Source organism: Mus pahari, chromosome 16, assembly GCF_900095145.1.
Source record: "Mus pahari chromosome 16, PAHARI_EIJ_v1.1, whole genome shotgun sequence".
Taxonomy (NCBI): domain Eukaryota; kingdom Metazoa; phylum Chordata; class Mammalia; order Rodentia; family Muridae; genus Mus; species Mus pahari.
This window is the reverse complement of record NC_034605.1, coordinates 22,326,404-22,351,366: the sequence shown is the minus strand read 5'-3', so window position 1 is coordinate 22,351,366 and position 24,963 is coordinate 22,326,404. Positions and strand designations below refer to the sequence as shown.

The following is a 24,963-nucleotide window of genomic DNA, read 5'->3' as shown; positions in this document are numbered from 1 at the left end:
TGTTTTCTGCTCCCTTTTCAACAGTTTAATGGAGCAAAACAACAATAACAACAACAACAACAGCAATTGCAACAACAAACCCCCAATTTAGATTAACTTCTAATAGAAATCTAATAAATCTTCTAATTAGATTAACTTCTAATAGAACCTTTCATGCCACGCATTGCATATGATTTTTATTGTCTTAAGAGGCATATAAGCTGTTTAGGAGCCATCATTGCTCCATTTCTCTGCTAAAACGCTGATAGTTCATTGACGTCTTAGTCAGTTAAGGAGCTTTTGACACAATACTGAAACAACTCAGCTCTGCTGGCACAGCCTGCACAGTGCCTATTTTTCAGAAGACCTCTACAAAGTTGATATGAAGCTTCTATGCAATGAGGGTAGATGATTATTTTGTTAAAGTCATTACTGTAAACATAACAACATATTCACTTTTCATGTTTGTGTCTTACCTGGTCTGATTTTGTGTGTCTGTATAGCACTGTGGATGGAACCCAGAGCCCTGTAGAAGTTATATGAGGAGACAAATGCTATGCCCCCAGTCTCCCGGATGCCATTTGCATATCTGATCGCTGTGGAAGGTTTTCTTGTTTATGGAGTAAAGATTTAAACAATTCACTATTTCTTCCAGTTAAGTATGTTTCTTGTGATTTATGGACATTTTCACAAGTTTCCCTTCCCTTCATTATAGAAATATTTTTGCAATGAGTCTAACATTTTTTTCTTGGATTTAATATCCAAATATAAACTGACAGTGGATTCCTGAACTATCCTACCATAGTTTTTTTTTTTTTTAATATGGGCATTTTATTTATTTACATTTTAAATTTTATCCCTTTTTCCAGTTTCCCCTTGGCAAATTCCCTATCCCACACCCCACCCCCCCTTACCATGCTTCTATGAGGGTGCTCCCCCACGAAGCCACAAACTCCCACCTCATCACCCTACCATCCCTCTATGTTCTTATAGTTATTATAGATGTCATACTTTCATCATCTGCTTAATATTAGCTATAAAGGATTTTGTAACTTTGTGATCTCAGGAAAGCAACTCTTTCACCGCAGTACCTGCCTCACAGGCTGAGAACCCTTGCTCAATCCACAATTCCCATTTAAAAACCAAACTCAATGGTGTGTTCAGTGCTATAGTTATGACCATACCACACTCCAAACCAGACTTCTGTTGCCACAACTCTTTTGTGACTTCTGCCTCCCATCTGCCATCATAAGAATTCCTATGATTACCGTGAGGCCACTGGAATACCCAGATCATCACCCTACCTCAAAATCCTTACTCAAACTGCCAAGTCACTCTGGTCAAGTAAGGTAGATTGACAGGTCCCAGAGATTAGGATGCAGATATCTTGGATAATACTCATTCTGCCTCCCACGCTCTCCAAGTCCTAGACAGGATGCATTGAGGATATGATCTGGCCCAAGTCACCTTCTGAACCACAGAACCATAAGGAAATAGGCATGCAAACTGGGGGATGCTTAATAAAAGCGCTGGCTTTAAGGAGTGTTGCTACAATAAAAGCAAAAAGGCTTAAGACTGTATGATATAAAAAGAAGGTGACAGGATAGAGCGAGTCCTCCACAAATAGATAATGACATTGGGTCAAGTTCTTGGTTCTTGAAAGATTGTAATTTTCTACAGTGCCAAAAATTAGTACAAAACAAAAAGTCAGGGTTTCTCTGTATAGCCCTGGCTGTCCTGGAACTCACTCTGTAGACCAGGCTGGCCTCGAACTCAGAAATCTGCCTGCCTCTGTCTCCCAAGTGCTGGGATTAAAGGCGTACACCACCGCGCCCAGCTCCTCATTGTGGAATCTTAATCCAATAATCGATTAGTGCTCACAATGAAATTCCAAGTGCCTGCAGGGTATACTGAGAGGAATAAATCTCATCACACAAGTCTAGCAACGTTCCTTACAGGCACAATCCCAATCCTCACAAGTAGGTAGTGTGGACAATCATGCTATCCTTACACTGCACAAAGACAGAAGAGGAAAGCAGAGATATGAAGTAACTTGTGTGACCTTGCACAGCAAATAGATGAGAAACCAGGACTATAGTCTGGCCCACTCTGTTCTGGCCTCTATGGTTTTTTTAATTACTTCTTTTATTTTTGAGGTTATGATATAATTAAATCATTTTTCCCATTGCCTTTTCTCCCGCGAAACCCTCCCATATCACTCCTTGATCTTGCTCTTCCTGGGGAAAACTATTTCTACCATTCTCAGCATTCCTTAACTGTCGATAGTTCTTTGTCTAGCCTCTAGTCTTTATATTTTGAGTTATGTTGCTTGTTGTCGGTTGGTTGGTTGGTTGGTTGTTCATCATGCTTTTGAGGTAGCATGGACTAGCCTTGAATCCCCTATAGGACCAAGAGTGAACTTGAACTCTGTCCCTCCTCTTTCTAGTTCCCAACTTCTGATATTTCAAGGTTATACCACCACATCTGGTGTATATAGTGCCAAGCATGAAAGACAGGGTCATGGAAATGCTAGGCAAACACTTTATTAACTGAGTTACAGCCTCAGCCCTTTCGAGGAGTTTTGGTTCTAGTGTAATTGTTTTGCTCTGCTTTTTTCTTGGGTTTGTACAGAATTCAATATAAAATTCACCCCTCTTAAGTACAATCTGATGGCACTCGGGGCATCCCCTTATGTGAATGAACTTCATCAATGGCTACATCCGAAGCATTTCATCACCCAAAAGGAGCCATTATTCATCACGAAGCAAATCTTTATTCTTCCCTTCCACAAGTGACTGTTAACCCTTAATCTGCCATCTCTCTGTGAATTTTCCATTTATGATATTTCCTAAAAGTAGAATTACATAGCCTTTATGTCTGACGTTTTTCACTTAGCGTAATCTTTCCAGTTTTACCTAGCACAGCTTTCTCAGATTATCCATACTACTGTATTACAGAGTTAATTATTTTTAAAGTTAAATCATCGTTCATTGTATAATAACCACATTGATTACCCATTCCTCAGTGTCTAGACTTTGGGATACTTCCACCTTTGGGGATTATAAACAGTACTCTTATAAACACTTGAGTACAGTCATCATTTGACACATATGGAGCACACTTAGAGCATCCCATAATACCAATATAAAATCTTTGGATGTACAGTTTTCTCTGTAAAGTGGAACAGTGTCTACATACAACCTACACACACATCCCTCCTGTGTACTTCAAGCCATGTCTCTGTTAGTTATAGTAGTGTAATGTAAGTAACATACAAGCTTCTCTTTAGGGAGCAAAGACATGCTTGAATATGTCTTATTTAGACAAGATCTACAGTTTGCTGAATGCCAGGATGAAGAACCCACAGACAGAAAAGAAAGATAATACATCATTTTGTTACACATCTATTTTCAAATTCTTTGAAATTGTCCACACTAGTAATCACTTCACTCCCCATTCTTCAAACGAAATGAGTTTTGTGACAACCATCAATCTTCCAGGAACCCAAAAAGGCAGGGAAAGTATATGCTTATGGAGATAGCTACTGAGAAGAGATGTAAATTACACAGATTGAAGCTTTTTCCAACTTTATTATCAGTTTCTGAAGATCCTGGTAGTTGTTTGACTGGGACATCACACACACACACCCACACACACACACACACACACACACACACACACACACACGCTCATGTATTTAATCACGTGGTCTACAGCTGATGATGCTCTTAGGGAAGGTTATGAAACCTGTAGGATGTGGAGCTTTGCTGGAGAGAATGGGGCACTGGGGTGGGAAAGGAACACTTTGAACTTGAACTTTGAAGCTCAGCTGCATTTCTTGATCTCTCCTCTTTTCCTGATCAGCCAGCTTCCTGTTCCTGCTGCCTCACCTTCCCTTCCCACCCTGTAGCCAAGCCTTCTGCACATGATGGGTTCTATCCATTCTAAGTCAGAACAAACCCTCTCTCCTTAAGTTGTTTTATCACAGGAATAGTCAGGGTTTCTATTGCTGCACAAACATCATGACCAAGAAGCAAGTAGGGGAGGAAAGGATTTATTCAGCTTACATTTTCCACATTGCTGTTTATCACCAAAGGCAGTCAGGACTGGAACTCAAGCAGGTCAGGAAGCAGGAGCTGATGCAGAGGCCATGGAGGGATGTTTCTTACTGCCTTGCTTCCTCTAGCTTTCTCAGCTTGCTTTCTTATAGAATCCAAGACTCCCAGCCCAGAGATGGTACCACCCACAAGGGGCCCTCCCCACTTGATCACTAATTGAGAAAATGCCTTACAGCTGGATCTCATGGAGGCACATCCCCAACTGAAGCTCCTTTCTCTTTGATAACTCCAGCCTGTGTCAAGTTGACACACAAAATCAGCCAGTACACACAGCAACAGAAAAGTAGCTTTTTCAATAGCCAAAAACTTAGATTGCACCTAACATCAAGCCATTTAACCAGCCCTTATGGTCACCTTAATTTCTTAATTATAAAATGCCTTTTAAATATGTTTCCAAAACAGAATATGGAAATACTAAAAACATAGCTAAATGTGTGCTTGAACATTTATGGCGTTGTACTTTTAGAATGTGAGGTGTGAGGCTGCCAGGAAGGAGATATCCGTGGCTAGAGAAGAATAAGAAGCCCCCCAGAAGCATGATAGAGGCACAGAAAGGAGGTGGATGTGGGTGACAGGGAGAAATGTGGAGAGTTTGTTTCTGTTATTGGAGAGGAGGCCACTCTCTGCTACCTCATCTGTTTTATGACCACACAATAGTGTGAAAGTAAAGAGAGTCTAGGCAGTATTGAGATGAACACCAGGAACTTTGTACAACTTTCTAGTAATGGATTTTCCTGGAATTACACAGATCACTGAAGGTAGTAAACATAGAATCTAATCTAAGATTTTTTTTAATTGGATATTTTCTTTATTTACATTTCAAATGTTTTCCCCTTTCCAGGTCTCCCCTTCAGAAACTCTCTATCCCATCCCCCCATCCTCCTGCTTCTATGAGGTTGCTTCCCCACTACCCACTCCCATCTTCCCTCCCTGGCATTCCCCTACACTGGGGCATCAAACACCCTCAGGCCCAAGGGCCTCTCTTCCCACTGATGTCAAACAAGTCCATTTTCTGCCACATATGCAGCTAGAGCCATGGGTGGCTCCTTGTGTATTCTTCGGATGGTGGTCCAGTCCCTGGGAGCTCTGGAGGTCTGGCCAGTTGACAATGTTGCTCCCTCCATGCATCCTCAGCTCCTTCAGTCGCTTCTCCAACTCCTCCATCCAGACCCCGGGCTCAGTCCAATGGTTGACTGCAAGCATCCACCTCTGTGTTTGTCAGAGTCTGGCAGAGGCTCTCAGGAGATAACAGTAACAGGTTTTTGTCAGCAAGCACTCCCTGGCATCCACAATAGTGTCCGGGTTTAGTGGCTGTATATGGGATGGATCCCTAGGTGGGGCAGTCTCTGGATGACCTTTCCTTCAGTCTCTGCTCCACATTTTGATTCCATACTTCCTCCTGTGGCTATTTTGTTCACCCTTCTAAGGAGCACTAAAGCATCCACATTTTGGTCTTCCTTCTTCTTGGGCTTCATGTGGTCTGTGAATTGAATCTTGGGTATTCCAAGCTTTTGGGCTTTTCAGTGAGTACATTCCATGTATGTTATTTTGTGACTGGGTTACCNCACTCAGGATGATATTTTCAAGTTTCATCCATTTGCCTAAGAATTTCATGAAGTAATTGTTTTTAATAGCTGAGTAGTACTCCATTGTGTAAATGTACTACATTTTCTGTATCCATTCCACTGATGAAGGACATCTGGATTCTTTCCAACTTCTGGTTATTATAAATAAGGCTGCTATGAACATAGTTGAGCATGTGTCCTTTTTACATGTTGGAGCATCTTCTGGGTATATATGCCCAGGTGTGGTATAGCTGGGTCCTCAGGTAGTACTATGGCCAATTTTCTGAGGAACCACCAGACAGATTTCCGGAGTCATTGTACCAGCTTGCAATCCCACCAGAAATGGAGGAATGTTCCTCTTTCTCTACATCCTCACCAGCATCTACTGTGACCTGAATTTTTGATCTTAGCCATTCTGATTGGTATGAGGTGGAATCTCAGGGTTGTTTTGATTTGCATTTCCCTGATGACTTGGGATGCTGAACATTTCTTTAGGTGCTTCTCGGCCATTTGAGTTTCCTCAATTGAGAATTCTCTGTTTAGCTCTGTTCCCCATTTTTTACTAGGGTTTTTTGGCTCTCTGGGGTCTAACTTCTTGAGTTATTTGTATATATTGGTGAAACAACACTAGAAATGAAACGTTTCTAAAGAATAGGTGACAAAGGAGATACATGATTGCTAAAAAAAAAAAAAAACAAAAAACAAAAATTTCAATGGACTGTGGGCTTTTTGTTACTATATTAACTACTTTAGTTGAGCTATAGTAACAAAGTGTATTACTTAAAGACAAAGCAAAGACTTAAAGATTAAAGCAAAGACTGAAAGACACAAAGGAGCTCTTCGATGCTCCCCCACTGGCTAGAAAAGTAAGATGCTGGTGAGAAAGCAGAGCATTGCATTGAGAGGATGGGTTGCTCAGCTCTCTGAATTCAAGGTTGTCTCAAATAGCAACTTCTCTCAGCACCCGTCAGTACAATAAAAGGCAGCACACACAAGGACTCACACATGGCTGACTTTGGATGAAAAGACCTTCATCATCATTCTTATGTTTCTGTTTTACGGTAGTACTGGAGAAGACCCTTGAGTTGCCTTGCGTTTGGGACCCCTCTGATCTTCCACTTGATCTAGAAATCCTCTTGCAGCTCAACCACAGCAGCTACTAGCTCAGGAAGTGTATGGGCAGTTGCCAGTGCTGCACTATAATGCACATGAGGTCATCACTAGCACTCTATAAAAATAGTGATTGAGAGATCTGCTTCCAACTATGGTCCATTCTTGAACCTAACTTCTCCAAGATCACTGAGGGGCGAAAAGCACCAAACAAGAAGATGTATGTCTAAAGCTAATCTCAGCTCAACTCTAAAAAAATTAAAAACCTATTTTAAGAAAATTTGGACTGCCTCATGGTGTGAAGTATACACACACACACACATACATACATACACACACACATTTCATGATTATGGGTTGCATTCATAGTCTTAAAACCCCCATTTCTAGAAATAACAATTTAGTTTTAGTTCACATCAAAAATAGCCCAACAATCATCAATTCATTCGTTCCATAAGCTTCTCTTAAAACTTACTATATTCAAATTCAGTGAAAGGAATAATGAGCACTGTCTGAAAGAAATCCAGAGTCTCTCATAAGAGGCGAGTACATAGGACACACCAAGAGGAGAGGACAGTTTCAATGAAATACTCGTCTATGCCAGAATTCTGTGATTTGAAAAATAGCCCCTCCATGCACTGAGAACTTGTTCTAACTTACAGGCATGGTACAAAACCTTTGACTTTCCATGTATACTAAGATTTCCAATATTCTCTGAAGCTAAGAGCTTTCTAGAACATACAAGTGAGCATCATTACCAGAATGTAAGTGACTTTCCAACAAGCAATGAATTCAAATATGTGACACTCAGTGGTCCTCTAGTAAGATCACTTTTTATTTTGTTAACACCATCACTGTGAAAAGGCTACTAGATTTGCTGAAATGCTCCAAGCTGTATGGAAGTCTTTCCCTGCAGTCTCAACAGCTTTTTCTCAGAAATGCTGGTACATACAGAACTTTCAGAGGAAGAGACAAGGTGGGTGTCTTTCTTTCTATGGCTGTATCTTTCCAGGAGAGAGGATCAATGATTCTCGGAAGGTTCCGTGGCTTTTTTCCCCTATGGCTGAGGCAGAGGCTCACATACCTATGTGCAAGGTTGCTCTCAGGACCAGAAACTCAGAGTCAGCTCATCAGCACACCTGTGACTGGAGTAAAATATGTGCTGGATGCAAAGAGTTCTCATCCAAACACAGTTCCTCCCCATCTGGCCCAAATAGATGAGTGCAGAATATACTTACAGCTTCCTTTTGCCATCTAGTCTAAAGGAAGGCTTAAGATATATAAATATAGCATACATGTGTCACCTTGAGAAAGACACTGACATCCAAACAAATTAAAATAGATAGCATTTAATTCCAAAAACTATGCCAAATTGTGAAACATTTGCTCTACTCTGACCGCGGGATCCAAGCTGTTAGCATCATACTCTGTATCCTATGGGGGAGCTGGGGGCTTAGCAAGGGTTGATCTCCCCACAACTAGGAAGTAAGAAAGCTGAGATTCACATACCAAAGCTTCTCCTACTGACCTAAACTTCCAGATAGTCACAGTTTTCTCTCATTCCATCACCACAGCTTATATAGCCCATCTTACCGAAGCTGCCCTTTCCGTAGAGTTGTAGTCCCTCTAATCAGTCCCTGACAACATTTCCAGCTCCTCCCCTTGTCATCAGACCGAAAACGGGTGGGTCATTTACATCACAAGTCACACAGAAATATGGCCTGGAGGTCAGATCTCAACACCATCCATTGACAGACTGCTGCTATCAAACAAAACTACCTTCCTTCTAAAGGGATGTATTACCTCAAAAGTAAAATAAAATAACATTTATATTAGTTACTCTCCTATTGCTGTGACTAGCGCCAAGGCAATTCATAGAGGGAAGGATTTATTCGGGTGCATGTTTCCAGAAGGGTAAGAATCCATCACCATAATGGCGAAGATGAAGCCCGGTGCTAGGCAGGCATGATGATGAGAGCAGCAGGCTGAGAGCCTGAGCGCGCCTACCTTAACCCACAGGCAAGAAGCCAAGAGCTGGCTGGGAACTGTGGGAAGCGCTTATACTTCCTTCTCCACTAGCAAGGCCACACCTCCTAAACCCATCCAAACAGTTCCCCTAACTGAGGGCTAAGTATTAAAAAGTCTGAGTCTGTGGGGGATATTCTCATTCAAACTCTCACGGAGGAACAGATCATCTAGACAACTTTTAAGTATTTTGTCATCTGCTTCTTGTCTCCTATTCTAAAGTGAGGGTTCCTCCATTGTCCCTGAGTCATTTTTGCACCCTTCTTAAAGAACTCCACTTTCAAAGTACTGTCTCAAACAGTAGGTTGTAAAATTCAGTTAAAAATAAGCCACCACTCAGCATATAGTAGAACACAAGTGTTCTAGTGGCTTTGAAAGTATCTACCTTCTTGCCAAAAACCGCTGTTTGTCATCCTGTCAGGGCACGCACATCCATGCTTGGCTCTCTTCTTTCCAGTTTGTAAGATTGTTTTTGATGGCACATATTTCTCTTACTCTTCTTGGTATTCAATTTGAGATAGACTGTCTCAATTTTATATGGTATGGTCTTATAATAAATTAAATTACTTCAGATACTCTCTGTGTTTTTCTCCAAATCATCCTTTGAGACCCTAAGAATCCATACTACAATCCCTCTTTCTCAGATACCATGAGACTGTCATACAACAAAAACCAGTAGATGTCTTAAAAGTTTGCCTTGCTTCAGAAAAATCTAGCGTCTCATGAAAAAAGACATCCATAGTAAAAGGAATGCGGCTGAGAGGTCCTAAGTGTGTGTGTGTGTGTGTGTGTGTGTGTGTGTGTGTGTGTGTGTAAACACACATAGATCAATAACTGACATATAAAGGGTCTAAGGTGAAATGACTTCATCAAAATGCAGAGTAGAAACAAGAGTGTTTATCCACATACACCCCCATCCCCAGAACCAAGTGCAACCAAGAGACAATTATCAGCCTAGAGGGTTGGGGGTGTAGTTTATCATCAGCCTGGTTCAGGGTACAACCCCCACACTCAAGATTAGAAATCACCACATGGAATATTCTGCAATAACTGAAGCCTTTCAGCACTTGGAATTTTTCAATGATTTGGGTTTGTTGTTGCTGTTGTTGATTTTGTTGTTGTTGTTGCTGTTGTTTCTGCTATTGTTATTTTGTTTTTTCAACTTGACACAAGCTAGAGTTAGGAGGGAAGAGGACCATCAATTGAGAAAGCACTTCTATTAGATCAGCCTATTGGAAAGACTGGAGTACATCTCTTGATTAATGACCTAGGTAAGAAAGACCAGCACACGGGTTATACCATCCTTGGGTTGGTTTTCCTGAGTTGTGTAAGGAAGCAGGCTGGGAAAGCCATGGAGAACAAACCAATAGCAGCATTTTTTTTTCTTCCATGGCTTCTGCTTCAGTTCCTACCTCCAGGTTATTGCCTTGAGTTCCTGTCCTGAGCTCTTCAGTGATAGCGTGCTCATGACCAGAAAGGAAAATAAAACCTGGAAGCCCTAGCCTCTAAAGCCCTTCCTCTTGGTGTTAAGGCTGCTTCCTCCCATCCATGACAGTCTGACAAGGTAAGGGAGTGAGGGAGAGAGCCTTTCTTTCCACGAACAAAAGAAAAAAAGAGGCGAGGAAAAGTCCTAATTACGCCATCTCCTCTTTTAAGAGAGGATCATGCTAGGACTGGAGAAGAGCTATGCCCTTATGCCCTACTGAATGCCACAGAAAGATCACATCCTGGATTGCCTCAAAGTAGGACACAGCTATGCAACAGTGGCTGCAGAGTGTAAGCAGATAAAGGAGACATGAAGTTTACTTTCCCTAAGTTGTCCATTATACTCATGTGGTGAAGACACAAATACTTGAAAGTTAGGTTGGGAAACCTGACACATTAGAAGATGGCTCCAGTTGCCACGGCAGTATCCACATGAGCCTTCTTCGGAGGTTTCAGATCAGAGCCCATTGGTTCAGCCAGGTGACTCTTAAGAGAGCCCACTGTGAGGTTATAAGATAATGTCATGACATTGGGCCTAGGCTAAGTCCAGAAACGCAGATAGTGAGTTAGGATGCTGTGTACAAATGAAAGAAAAGCCACCACTCATGTGGATGCCCAGTGAACAGGAGACAAAAATATAGCAGAACAAATGATCCCTACCACCATGGACCATTTGTACCACAATCTTCCTGATTCCCCATCCACATGGACAACACCTACACAGCTCCTCTACAGAAAGGAGATGCAGCATGAATTAAAAATTGACCACTCTCCCACTACCTAATTAAAATACAATTCTACAGGGAGACATGTCCCTAGGAATACACATAAGATAGAGAAAAAAATGATATAACTGACAGATTAATGAGACCTTTGGGAAAAGAATAGTGAATGACTTGGTTCAAAATATCTAACTTATAGCTAAAAGACAGACTTCATAAGCACTCACAATTTTATCAGAGTATAAATTTGATACACCACTTTGGGCAATACCTCCAAAAGCTAAACTGTGCCTACCCTAAGGATGTAATCAAAACATACTCCTATTATTGACTGTGTCCTCCTGAGGTGGTTTGAATAGGCATGGCCCCCATAGACTCATGTGTTTGAATACTTGGCAGGGTTTGAATACAGGGAGTGGCATATTAGGAGGTGTGGCCTTGTTGGAGTAGGTGTGGCCTTGTTGGAGTAGGTGTGGCCTTGTTGGAGTGGGTGTGGCCTTGTTGGAGGAAGTGTGTCGCTGTGGGTAGGCTTTGATATCTCCTATGCTCAAGCTCTACTCAGTGTGGAATCCAGTCTCTCCTTGCTGCCTCTGAATCAATCAAGATGTAGAACTCTTGACTCCTTCAGCAACATGTCTGTCTGCACACTGCCGTGCTCCCAGACATGACTTCTGACTGTAAGTCAGCCCCAGAGAAATGTTTTCTTTTATAAGTGTTGCCTTGGTCATGGTGTCTCTTTACAGCAATGAAATTCTAAGACACCTCCAAAAACTCTTTGGATAGGAAGTGGTTCACAGTGTAAGGATGGTGAAGTGGTACACCTTTAAAAGTGGCTCCTTGATAGCCATTGCAGTAGTACATTGAGCTCCAGAGACACCGCAGGGGCAAGCGAGAGTCGGACAGGCACTAGGTGACTCTGTGCCTCGTGGAGGAAAATCAATTAAACATGGGCAAAGGAGATCCTAAGAAGCCAAGAGGCAAAATGTCCTCATANGCATTCTTTGTGCAAACCTGCCGGGAGGAGCACAAGAAGAAGCACCCGGATGCTTCTGTCAACTTCTCAGAGNTCNCCAAGAAGTGCTCAGAGAGGTGGAAGACCATGTCTGCTAAAGAAAAGGGGAAATTTGAAGATATGGCAAAGGCTGACAAGGCTCGTTATGAAAGAGAAATGAAAACCTACACCCCCCCCCTCCCCGAAAGGGAAGACCAAAAAGAAGTTCAAGGACCCCAATGCACCCAAGAGGCCTCCTTTGGGCTTCTTCTTGTTCTGTTCTGAGTACTGTCCCCAAAATCAAAGGTGAGCATACTGGCTTATCCATTGGTGATGTTGCAAAGAAACTAGGAGAGATGTGGGACAACACTGCAGCAGATGACAAGCAGCCCTATAAGAAGAAGGCTGCCAAGCTGAAGGAGAAGTACGAGAAGGATATTGCTGCCTACAGAGCTAAAGGAAAACCTGATGCAGCGAAAAGGGGGTGGGGGTAGTCAAGGCTGAAAAGAGCAAGAAAAAGAAGGAGGAGGAGGATGAAGAGGATGAGGAAGAGGAGGAAGACAAAGATGAAGAAGATGATGATGAATAAGTTGGTTCTAGCACAGTTTTTTCCCTTGCCTATAAAGCATTTAACCCCCCTGTACACAACTCACTCCTTCTAAAGAAAAAAATTGAAATGTAAGGCTGTGTAAGATTTGTTTTTAAACTTTACAGTGTCTTTTTTTGTATAATTAACACACTACTGAATGTGTCTTTAGATAGCCCTGTCCTGGTGGTATTTTTAATAGCCACTAACCTTGCCTGGTACAGTCTGAGGGTTGTAAATTGACATGGGAACTTAAAGCAGGTTCTCGTTGGTGTACAACACAAATTAGTTATATATGGGAACAGTAGTTTGGTTGTTGGTTTTTTTCTTTTGGTTTTAATTTTGGGTTTTAGTTTTTACATCTTCAGTTGTCTCTGATGCAACTTATACAAAGATAATTGTTGTTCTGTAATAGCAAAAAAATTGCAGCTGTTTTGTTGACATTCTGAATGCTTCTAAGTAAATACAATATTTTAAATAAATAAATAGATAAATCAATAAATAAATAAATAAATAAATAAATAAATAAATAAATAAAAAGTGGCTCCTCTTAAAGGTGATATAAATAGGTCACTGGGTATCCTTGTACACTTTCTATTGTTGAGACAACATAATGAAAAGCAACTTGGAGAAGAAAGTTTAGTTCGTCTCACAAATCACACTCCATTATAAGAGGGAGCTGCTGCAGGAACTAAAGCAGAGGCTATGGTAGCGTGCTGCTTATGGGATTTCTCTTCATGGCTTGCTCATCTCGCTTTTTCATACAACCCCCAAACCTGCCCAGAGGTAATACTCCCACGGCAAGCTGGGTCCCCACACATCAATCATTATTCAAGAAAATACTCCACAGATATGCCCATGGTACAATCTGATAGAGAGAATTATATTCCCACTTCTATTCAATTTTAATGGTCACTTCCCAGATGACCATAACTTGTATCAACTTGATAAAATCCTAGCCAACACCCTGGAGTACCACCTTTGGAAAAAATTAAGAGTTCTCATAGAACTCTAGTTAGTTCCCAAGACAGTAGGTTTATGATTGGAATGCAAGATTAAAATACTTAGAAATAAATTTCACAAGTTCAAGATTTATATACAAAAGTTTATTGCCACTAAAAAATGAAGTGAATATATGAAGAAACATTCTATGTTTGTAAAATGAAGGTTCAAATACTGTTAATATAATAATCTTTCTTCATTTCTTCTATTCATTCAAAGTAGTCTTTATTTAAAAAATCCCATCTGATTTTTGAAGCATTTGTCAACTTGTTCCCAACACTGTCAGCCCTGCAAAACACCTAACGGAGCTAATACAGTTGAAAAAGAACCGTGTTGGAGGAGCTATTTATGTAGTTTCAAAGTTTAGTGTAACACCACAAGGAAGCACGATACGGTTTTAAGAAGAAGATGGACACCAGGATTTGATCAATGCTAAGACTTGATAAAGGTGCTTATACAATATGTTGGGGGAACTGATAATTTCTATAACAAGTGATTCTGAGGAAATTGGATCTATGTGTTCAACTGACACTAAGTAAATAAACAGGCAAGATTTGTAAGTTCAGTACTTTCTAAAGGAATTGTATGGGCAATGTATAAATACTTTTTGACACTAGAAGCTCAGGCTGGCCCCTGACAAGCTCTGTAGATGAGAGTGAGTGTGAGTTCTTGGTCTTTTGCCTCCATCCCATTCTGGCATCAGTGGAAGGCACTGCCAGGCCTGGCTTTGCACAATTCTTACATTGAGACATATCAGTTATTAGTCAGATAAGTAGTGCTGTATCACTTCGTCTATTAAAAGTAACCAGGCAAAATTCACAGAGGCAGAGAAAAGTAGATACAAACAGTCTCAATAGACTTAATACGGGTGAAAATATTTTAATAATAATCGAAGTTTCCCAGAAATAAAAACAACCTGAGCCTAGATTGCCTCACCGGTGAATTCTCCCAACATTTGTAAAATAAAATTAACCATGATCCTTTGAACTCTCGTAAAAGCATGACAGAGGAGAGAACGCATCCCTGTTCTCTCGAGCCTTCACTGCGGAGATCAAAGTCAACAAAGGTGTCATGAGAAACTGTGAAGTAATATCTGCTGTGAAGAGTGATCACCAGCCGTCAAGAGAACAATGAAAATGTTGGCTGGAAAATGGAGCATCTTTCCTAGTAGATCTGAATCTTCCTCTGAGTTTTGATCACTTTCTGTCTTCACGTTAAGCAGTTTAATTATTTAATTATGCCATAACAAAACAGACATGATAGGAGTAACTGTAAATGTTCCTCAACCCCACTCATCTACTGCTACCTTAAAAAAAAAAAAAAAAAAAAAAAAAAAGGCAATTGTTAACCAGTATTTCATCTTCCTGTGTCTGCTGAAATTGCTGCATCAACTAGCACTGCTATAAATAAAGACCGTTCTGTGTAGAATCAGATTACACGGACTACATAATGCTCTGCAAGTATCCACGTGTGTACCTCATTCCCAATAAGGAAGCCATTTGGTCTTTGACCTACTTCCCGAAGTAACTGGAAGCCCATTTGGCTTCCAGAAAACTGTATGGTGGTTTTGACATTTAGGTAGGCATTTTGAAGAATAGGGATATTCTAAAGCATCCTATGGGGCACTATTTAGCCCGCTTCTCTTTCCTACACTGGAGGCAAGATTACTTAGCATCCATATTAGAACACTACAAGCTCATAAATAAGAAGCTGGAGCCAAACACTCAACCCAAAAGCACTGTGCTGTGCAGAAAACCACCAAAAGAGCTTACTTAAATATGTATGCTCCAGTCTTATTTAAGAGATTCTAATTTTGGAAACTGAATTCTGGGTCTGGGAATCTGAGCAATCCTAGACACACTACATGGAAGAAGTTGGTTTTCAGGTTCTTCCTCTATGTTTAAGGAGTAATTATGAACCAATGTGGATTCCCAAGAGGGCTCTGAGGTGTAGGCCATGTGTTTCACATCACAGTTTAAGAACACCAACTATTCCAATGGACACAAGCATTTTTGTGAAGGTTGAAAGGCAATTCAAGAATCTTTTTCCTCATTGAACAGAAAAGTCTAGGAAAGTAGATCTTGTCCTATAGAATCTGTAGGTTAGGGAGTCAGCACATTCTAAAGCAATGAATGACTCAGATCCTGAGTAACTTTAGATCAGAGGCATCATCTATTTCTTCAACATTCTAGGCCATACTATCTTGAGTTAGAAGAGACTCCAAGGCTTGGCCCGTCTGTGCTAGTTAAGCGTTTGCAACCCCAAGGTACAGTACAGTTGAGAAGACTACCTTCAACTAAAGATTCTCCTCCCAATCTGTAAATCATTTCATACTGACTAGTCATAGATCCAGGACCACTGCCTACAAAACAAGCAAGGCAGTGTCCACCAGAAACAAATTGGCACCAGCCTTTGCTATATTCATTACCCCCTCTCCTTTTTCTCTTCAGCATGAATGTGCCAAAACAATTGCATATGCACACATACATAAGCAGCTAATTAACTGCGAGGATTTCAAATGTGATCAAACCTTTTAAAGGCAAATATAGTCTTTCTGTATGTGTAACATTTGAGAATTCTATGATTCTCTTTTGTTTTGAACGTCTGGTAGTTTAATGAAAGCTAGCTGAGTTGGAGTTTACTGCTTGGCACAAAGGAGTTTTGTACAAATAATAATTCAGAGGATGAGTCATCTCTGACCCAGTGTTTTGACTGTATGCCAACGGGGCACGTATGCCCCTGAAGAGCCCTTCAGTATATGAGCTGAAATGTGATTGCACTAAAGATCAACTGTTAGTAGGGTTATTTGTACATGTTATTTGGGTCTCTTTTGCATAGTTGAGTATCTAAATGGTGGAAGATGTCATTACAAGGCCAAAATATAGAGACTATAGACTCTATAGTCTATATTACAGTTCTTATTTATGCTCAATGGATACAGGCAAAGAACAAGAGGCACGGATTATTTCCTGAGTCTTATGTTTCCCTCATGCCTACCCACACTCTGCATGCCTAAAGGCCTTGGCTGAACATAAACCTTCTTCATAGAAGAGTGAACAAGCCTCTGCTACTATGTGAGTTCCCTGCATACAAAACTATATTTTCCCTTGTGGAAAAATTTATTTTTTCACACATTAGATTCTTAACAATTTCTTTTATTGCAAAGTTATAGGTTTCTTCAATTCCTGCTGTTCTGTGTGTATGAGGACAATAGTTGGTGGCTTTCTTTCAAGCATAGGCATAACCTACAGAAACTCCATGTCCAGATCAAACCACATAACCAAATGAGTGTCACAATAAAAGAAAATTATGTTCAAATAATGCATAATTAATATCTAAAATTCATATCTATACCATAACTTAAAAATTCTCTATTGCTGGAAACACAAAATCATCCGAAATCTTGAAAAAATAAATGGCCTGATAATACTTGCTTTGTGCAGTTACTCTAAACATTTAATGTAATAATTATTAATAAGTAATAATAAATAACATTTATATTAATAAATATGAAGTAAGTTTATTATTGTTAACATTATTATTATTATTATTATTATTATTATTATTAAGGATATGTCTATTTCTAGCAAGTTCCTTTCATAAATTAGTTTCTTAACAAATCTCAAACTGCAGTAAAAACTTTGGCCGTGTTTACTTAGCAATAGGATAAGTATTGATTGTATCAACTTAGCATCCTGTACTGGACAGGGGTTAGATGTCATGACAAGGTATATTTTTTCAAGTGCCATGAGCATTTCATTAAAGACACTTTAAGATAGGAAAAGCATATGTGTTTACTTCAAATTTCTCACTTATAAAATAGGCTTCCAACTAAATAACTTCACCAGAATAAGATGAAAATGACTGAAATGGTGGGTTTCTGATTTTTGTACATCTGTCCTACATAGTGTTAAGGTAATCAAGGGTTCTAGGTGCTTATGGAGGAAAGATTATTTCAAAGCTCAGAGCTTATCTGTGACTAAATACAGCTTTCCAAATCAGAGCTGTTTCTGTGTTTAGGAAGTACAACTCCAGCTAAGGAGAATACTTAAATTTAGATTGTGAATCAATAAGAGTGCAGGCTTAGCATTTTCATGCTGAAAGGCAGTCTGCTAATGTATTCTCAGAAATTGCAATTATTAGCACTTTAATTCTGCATGATACCATGTGTGTGTATATGTTTATATGCACAGCATCATAATCTTTTATAAGTAGATTTTTGAACTCTCTGAGAACAGCATTTTCATCTTGCAATGTTCACCATTATTAAGAATGTTAAGAAAATTGTACTTACGATAAAGGAAGTTTTATATCTTTATTCCCTGTACAGAAACCTTTCACACACTTTGTTAGTTCTACTCGGATGGTCTCTATTATAAAAGTCTAGAAAATTCTAATGATATTTAAATACATAAAAATCTTTAAGACTTGTTAAAAATACATAATCTTAAAAAAATATGTTCTCATACCTAATCTCCCCTTTTCAAGGTACTTCAAAATATTTTTATGTAAAACTTAATGATGTGTGTGTGTGTGTGTGTATACACATGCAGTGGGTGTATACGCAAATATATTTGATTATACATATAGTCAAATTATATATATATATATATATATATATATATATATATATATATATATTTCATAAAAAATCATGCCTCCCCCAAATAAGTCATGTTACAAAATATAATGGTCATACCCACTACAGTTTAACCATGACTTCCTGTAACTGTAATTCTCCAGTCTACTCACGCAGGAGAAGAAAGATGCATGAGCACATGACTTTGTGGAAACAAAATGGAGGGAACCCTCACTCTGATAAGAATGTCATATTAACTATTATTTTTCATTTTCACAATTTTGAATTCAACCAGAGGGAGTGGGGTTGTTTTAGTAGAGGATGGCACCTGCCTGGTCTGGTTTCTGATTCTGTATAAGAATGTCTAAAAGTATATAATTTATAATGAACAGAGATTTATTTCTCTGTTTCAGAGGTTGGGACGTCTAAGACAGAGGAGCTTTCATCCCCTATTATCTGGATGGCAGAAAGCTGATGAGAGAGAGAGAGAGAGAGAGAGAGAGAGAGAGAGAGAGAGAGAGAGAGAGAACAGAGGCAGCTGGAAGCCCTAGTTAATTAGCATCCACCCACCCCTGGGGCTGTGTTTCCCATGACCTAAGCTCCTCCCATCAGACCCCCTCCTCACAATTCTGCTGTCTGAGAATTAAGTTTCTAGTATATGCTTTCTGGTGAGCAGTAGGTCCTCCTCGGAAGGAGGTAGAAATTTGAAGTAGGCAACACCAAGGCCTTTGGGAAATTAGAAAGCAGAATCATGATGTGTTCCATACATAATCACAACCACATAAGCTATTCTTCTGCAGAAAATACTCCTAGACTCACAGAAAGAATATTCTAGACAAACAAATACACACACACATAGGTACACACACCAATAAAAGCTTTGCTCACACCTAATAATAGACCCAAATGTCACCATCAACAAAGGAAAGATTCTCAGAAAACCCACATGCCACATTGTTAGGCATGTGCAAGGAGGCAACATTCTTTTTTCTTCTTCTTTTTTTTTTTTCCATTTCATTCAATTGACACTGGAAAAAAACCCACATGAACCTATCAATATCTGACTGACTTATTAAAATGGAAATCCTACACAGTTCAACCTACTAATTATAAAGTTTCTATCATGGGCGGGACACATAAGAATGATATCTTCACAGAAGAGCAAAGCAGACAGACAGCAAAATCAAAAATCCGAGAAAGCATGATATTTAAGGCCCCCTTAAGGTGATGCATTTACTGCTTGGCATGGTGGCACAATCAAGGGAGAAAATAAGAACAAAAAATGACAACAGATGAATATGTTTATATACAAAAGCTTCTATAAAACAAGAAATATACAAGTCACACAAAGACAAGCAAGTGACTTTAAGAGACAAGTCCGTAAAGGAAATAAACAAAATTACCAATAAGTAATTGGCAAGTGGGGAAAGGGCTCTCTTAACAGCATCAACACCAAGGGGATTAAAAGGCTTGAATGCAAAAAGACAAAGAACTAGAAAAACAGGAGGCGAGATCAGTGTCTAGAATGACATAAGCCATTCAGCAACTTGATCTGGAGGCACTTGTGGGTATCCATATACACACACTCAGCAGATGAACCTATAACAGCCTTTGTTGTAGCATGGGATGGGTACTAAAGAGGCGAGTGCGAATGGCCTGCGTGCTTGCCTACCACCTTCAAATATGTATGGACCGGGAAGTCCGTAAGTAGCTGTAGGAACAGAATTTTAAGAAATCTTGAGGTTAGTGAGAGTCGCCGCTGCAAATCAAAGTTAGAGGTCGGGAGGACAGGAAAGGACACTGCTAAGGATTTCTTACTAATATTTGATGTTTTAAAAGGTAATGGGTACGTTAATTTGATGAGAATCTTTAAATATTAAATGGTTAGTGATTAAATATGTGGTTGCTTCCGTAACCCTGGGGAGACGGCCTCCTGGAGGTCCCTCGGTGGCAGCTTTCATTCTGCTAGCTCAGTAACTACCTTCTTCTGCACTCCGAACCCTTTTTCCTCTTCCGCTGTGAGTTCACACAGTTCAAGACCTTGCACTCCCCAGTTATTCGAGCAATGGCTTATGACTCGGGTCCAATCAAGTATGGTCTTAGTCTTTAGACACGGGACATTTTCTCTTATAGAAATAGATGAAAAAATCTACTGGGGCCAGGGAGTGTTACCCCCTCCCCCCCAAAAAATAATTCTATGGAAACTCTGAAGGAAGAAATGTGCTTTCCTGGAGCCACTAAAAGAAGGAAATAGAAAGACAGCCTAGCCTTGACTCCATGGAGGCCTCAAGTTTGCCTGGTCTTAATCAAAATAAGGTACTGTGGGAAAGCAGTGGGCAAGCTCTGGACTGCTCAAGTGCACAGCAGATTTGCTATGAGTTAATTGTGTCATCAACCTCTTCCTAATCTACAAATGGGAGTAGTGAAGGTACCTGGGTTAGTTAAACTATTTAATATGTATAATACACATACATATGCATATAATTATGTATGTGTAAGAATGCATAGACATATAGCTTAATATATACAAATTAATATAGTAAAAACCATTCAATTGTCTATGCAAGGTCCAAATATAAGTTATTATCTAGTTCTATTATAAGTGATTAAATTCCTCTTTTCTTTAAATCAGCCTGAGTTTTCTGACAGTTGGCAGAATCCTGACCTACCCACATCAAAGAAAAGCCATACAACCTGTCTTAGTCAGGGTTTCTATTCCTGGACAAGCATCATGGCCAAGAAGCAAGTTGGGGAGAAAAGGGTTTATTCAGCTTATACTTCCATACTACTATTCATCACCAAAGGAAGTCAGGACTGGAACTCAAGCAGGGCAGGAAGCAGGAGCTGATGCAGAGGCCATGGAGGGATGTTCCTTACTGGCTTGTTTCCACTGGCTTCCTTAGCCTGCTCTCTTATAGAATCAAGACTACCAGTCCAGAGATAGCACCACCCACAAGGGGACCTCCACCCTTGATCACTAATTGAGAAAATGCCTTACAGCTGGATCTTGTGGAGGCATTTCCCCAACTGAAGCCCCTTTCTCTGTGATAACTCCAGCCTGTGTCAAGTTGTCACAAAACTCGCCAGTACACAACCCACTTGATAAATTTATGCATCATCACACAAACATAAGCACTCATTATCATGAAAAGACTTTTTAAAAGTAAATGAAAAGGTAGACAAATATTTTAAGCCTTAAAATTAGTATTATCATTGCCCTAACATATAACAATATAACATATAACACTGTGAAAAGGAAGTAATAATATGAAATTTCACAAAGTGAAAATGAAGGATAATGAAGGATAATGTAACAGTTCCATTCCCAAAGTGTAAGCAAAACGCATTAATAATAAACTACTTATTCCAGTGATACATCGAAATGTTATTACTTGGTGTTGGCTAGTGTCCTGTGGACTGATGGAAGAAAAAAAAAAAAAAAGAAGGTATAAATAGTCAGGAAGCAATTCACCCATAATAAAAATAAACATACTTTTAGAAATTGACCTAAGGTCATAATTAAGATTGTGCACAAATGTTCTTCTTAGTCTTACTGGCTTACATTTATATGAAGAAACAACTGAGAAATGAATATACAAAAATGGAATTCATTAAAGTCTGTATGCTCCAATATTATATTCAGTCATTTATGTGCTGATGTAAAGTATGTACATGGATGGAAGACAGTTCACAATTATGAAATGAAATAAATGGCTTACCCCACTGCACAGTGTAAGCCTGTTCAGTTGTATAGACATGTGCATATGTACGTAGAATGCCTAGCAGACTAAATGCCAAACAATAGTAAACGCTCAGCACTCTACCTTAGCCAAAAGGCTGAGAACTGAAGAGTAAAATCTCTAAAGAACGGAACTATGAGATTCCTAATCTGTTGGATTTAGCTCCTGCTTACCTGTAAATTTAACTCTTCTTCCAATGAACTTTAACTAACTTTTAATAAGAAAAACAACATACTTTTTAAATTTGTAGAAAGCTGTACGTCATCTCTAAGAGTCATTACACACTAAGGCACTTGCAACCCAACTATGCTCAAGCCATTGAGGGGAGCAGAACTGAGAAGAAAGGCAGCCTTCTTTAACAACATTTGCTTTATCCCAGCAAGGAGCAAAGGGTCTGGTGAACATGTCTGGCATTCAATTAGTGAAATGGGGTGGGTTTTTTGGGAGAAAGAGACCAAAGAAGTAGATGAGGGACCAACTGGGAAATCCAACAAGCACCGTTGCCAGATGGGCTTTCCTGGGCAGCTGCATCCCCTCCTGCCCACCATATCCCAGTGCCTGACCAGGGTCAAAGAGGAGACAGAGCCCCTCCTCTCAGACCTTTGGTGTCTTAAGTTCTTTTTGCAGTACAACAAGCACAGTACATAAGCAATGGCCTCAAGGAAGAAAAGAAGAGATTTGAAGCACTGTGAGAGGAACCATGAACTTCTCGGTTATAGCAGAGTGGACACTATCCACAAATGCCAACATAATATACATTTGGTTTCAGAGTTCATACAGGCCAGGACCCTGTCAGAAACATCACAGTTCCCTTCATTTGTTTGGACCATATTAACAGCTGGTGACCTAGATTAATATGTGAAAAAGCAGACCATATCACAAAATTACTTCACAGATGGAAAGCCCAGTCGGCAAAAAGCCACAGATGAAAGACTTAAGTGATTATTTTAGGGGTGGGGGAGGAGGTCTACAAGTGGGTGAAATAAAACGTGGGGAAATGACGACAAAGTCTTGTCCAAATCTCGTGTTTGGGAAACATCTGCTATCTGGCTATTATCTGGAAAGCATGGAGGGGGGCGGGACGGAAGGGGACAAGTAGCTTGGCTAATTCAGCTTCCGAGGGAGTGGCAGGAGGCTCCTGGAGTTCAGGATGAGCTTGAGTAGATATTAAAAGCAATACAATCCTCTTACAGTGCTGGGAAGGTGCATGTGTGCAGGGAGGGAGGACTGCATACAGCCACTGAACCTGGCAGAGTTCGTGCTCCTGGGCTCAGCCTTTGGGGCAGCTTGGAGTGGGGGGGGGGGGCAGCTCGAACTTCTAAGGAGGGTAAGTGTTGTTAGAGTGAGGAAGGAGGATAATCTGATTTCCAGAAGGTGAAGAAAACACCAGACACCCTCATCCCAGGGACAGAAATTAATGCCATATGAAGCAAATGCAGTTCAATTTACCACTAGCCCAGTTCACTTTCAAATACAGTGTTCAAGATCCAATACAAACGTTCTTTGCTCGGGACAAACTAAGGCCTCATAGGGGGGTCAGATAGAGTAGTAATCAGGGAAGCTAGGAAGCCCAGTGCCTGTAAAATGCGCGCGCGCGCGCGCGCGCACACACACACACACACACACACACACACACACACACACACACACACTCGACTATCCAGAGCTGGGCTAGCTATGGATCACATCCCTCCGGAAGAGACATAAATTACAATAGCTAATTTACAAACACTGCGACCTCAGCACCTCTGATAGGAGTAGGTTTGTTTGACTGCTTCTCAAGCAGCGAAACAAACATTTTGTGCAGGTATGTGCAGAGAACTCTGAGGTCAAGGTTGTTTGTTTTTGACCTTCCAGAGGGCATTGGCTTCAAAAACCGACACGGATACTTAGGGGAAAATGTGCATTCTCTGGAACTCCAGTTCACCACTGTGCTAAGGTGTTGGTTGTTTATTATACATCCCATTGATCCATACCCATCTGGGGTGTCTTCTTTGCTTAAGTCGTTCGTTTCGACCGACCTCACTCAAATAGTCACAACACCCCCACCCATGCTGAGATGCGACAATCTCCCTCCCGGATCTGCGGTCGTGGACGCCTGAACTGCTAGCGGGAGAGCTTGAGCTCAGGAGGTGCGGGCGCAGAGAGATGGAGGCGCCCAGGGACGTGGACCGCTCGGGTGCAGCCAGAGAGAATCTGCACCTGCCACCCCTGGTCTCGGGAGGCGTGCCCAGGAGAGTGGCCACCCTGGGCGGGCTCTGGGAGTCTGTAGCACTCAGTGCCTGGAGGAGCAGAGGTCTGCGGGTTCCGGGCGAACCCACTGCGGGGCCGAGCCCTCGCTGCCTGAATGGATCCTGCCCGGCTGCAATAGCTGGGAGCAGAGACGGGGGAGTCCACCCGGCGCTTGCTCGGGCTCCGCAGCGCGCCGCACCTGAACCCGCGGCCCTGCAGCGCAAGGCCGGCACTGCCATCAGCTCCCGCACCGCCTCGAGTCACCTGCCCCGCGGCCCGCCGCCCTCTGCTGACCTTTTCCTGCGCGCGGTTGAGCCGCTTTTGCACGTTTTTGGCGAAGATGCCGGTCTTGATGTCGGCCATGGCTGCTGCGGTCCGCAGAGCTGGAAGAGCAGAGCGCGCAGCGAGCCGGCGGCGGCACGGAGGAGCCCAAGAAGAGAAGGAGGAGGAGCGGGAGGAGGAGCAGCTGAAGCGTGAGGAGCAGAGGAGGCAACGGGTGAGGGAGGGGCGCGGCGACACGACAGGCTTAAAGAGATAGAGCGGATGTGAGGCCACTAGGGGTGACAACGCCACTAGTGAGGTGCATGGAAAGAGAGAGAAGAAGCCAAAGGCCAAGCGTCCACCGTGATGGAGGAGGTGGTCAAGAAGTGATAAAGATGGAAGACTTCCCTCAATCCCAGGGCCTGGAGGCAGCTGGGGGTGGGAGGGGGCAGGGCTAACAGGAGGTTTGCAGGGAGGAAAGTCGGAAGACTGATTCTGTCCCCCCAATTAAAGAACACGAGGAAGTGGAGAGGAGTCTGTAAGGCTCTAAAACACCAAATGACTGCCC

At 41.2% G+C, this 24,963-nt stretch overlaps 1 protein-coding gene across 1 annotated transcript in view; it reads right to left on the bottom strand.

The window, feature by feature from the left end:
* Positions 1–24,553, bottom strand: part of Amph (amphiphysin) — a 191,289-nt gene extending 166,736 nt beyond the window's left edge. Inside the window, exon 1 of the mRNA XM_021215366.2 lies at positions 24,429–24,553. Within this exon, the coding sequence (XP_021071025.1) occupies positions 24,429–24,497 (69 nt within the window). The 5' untranslated portion in view covers positions 24,498–24,553. The remainder of the gene's footprint in view (positions 1–24,428) is intronic.
* Positions 24,554–24,963: the final 410 nt, after the last annotated feature.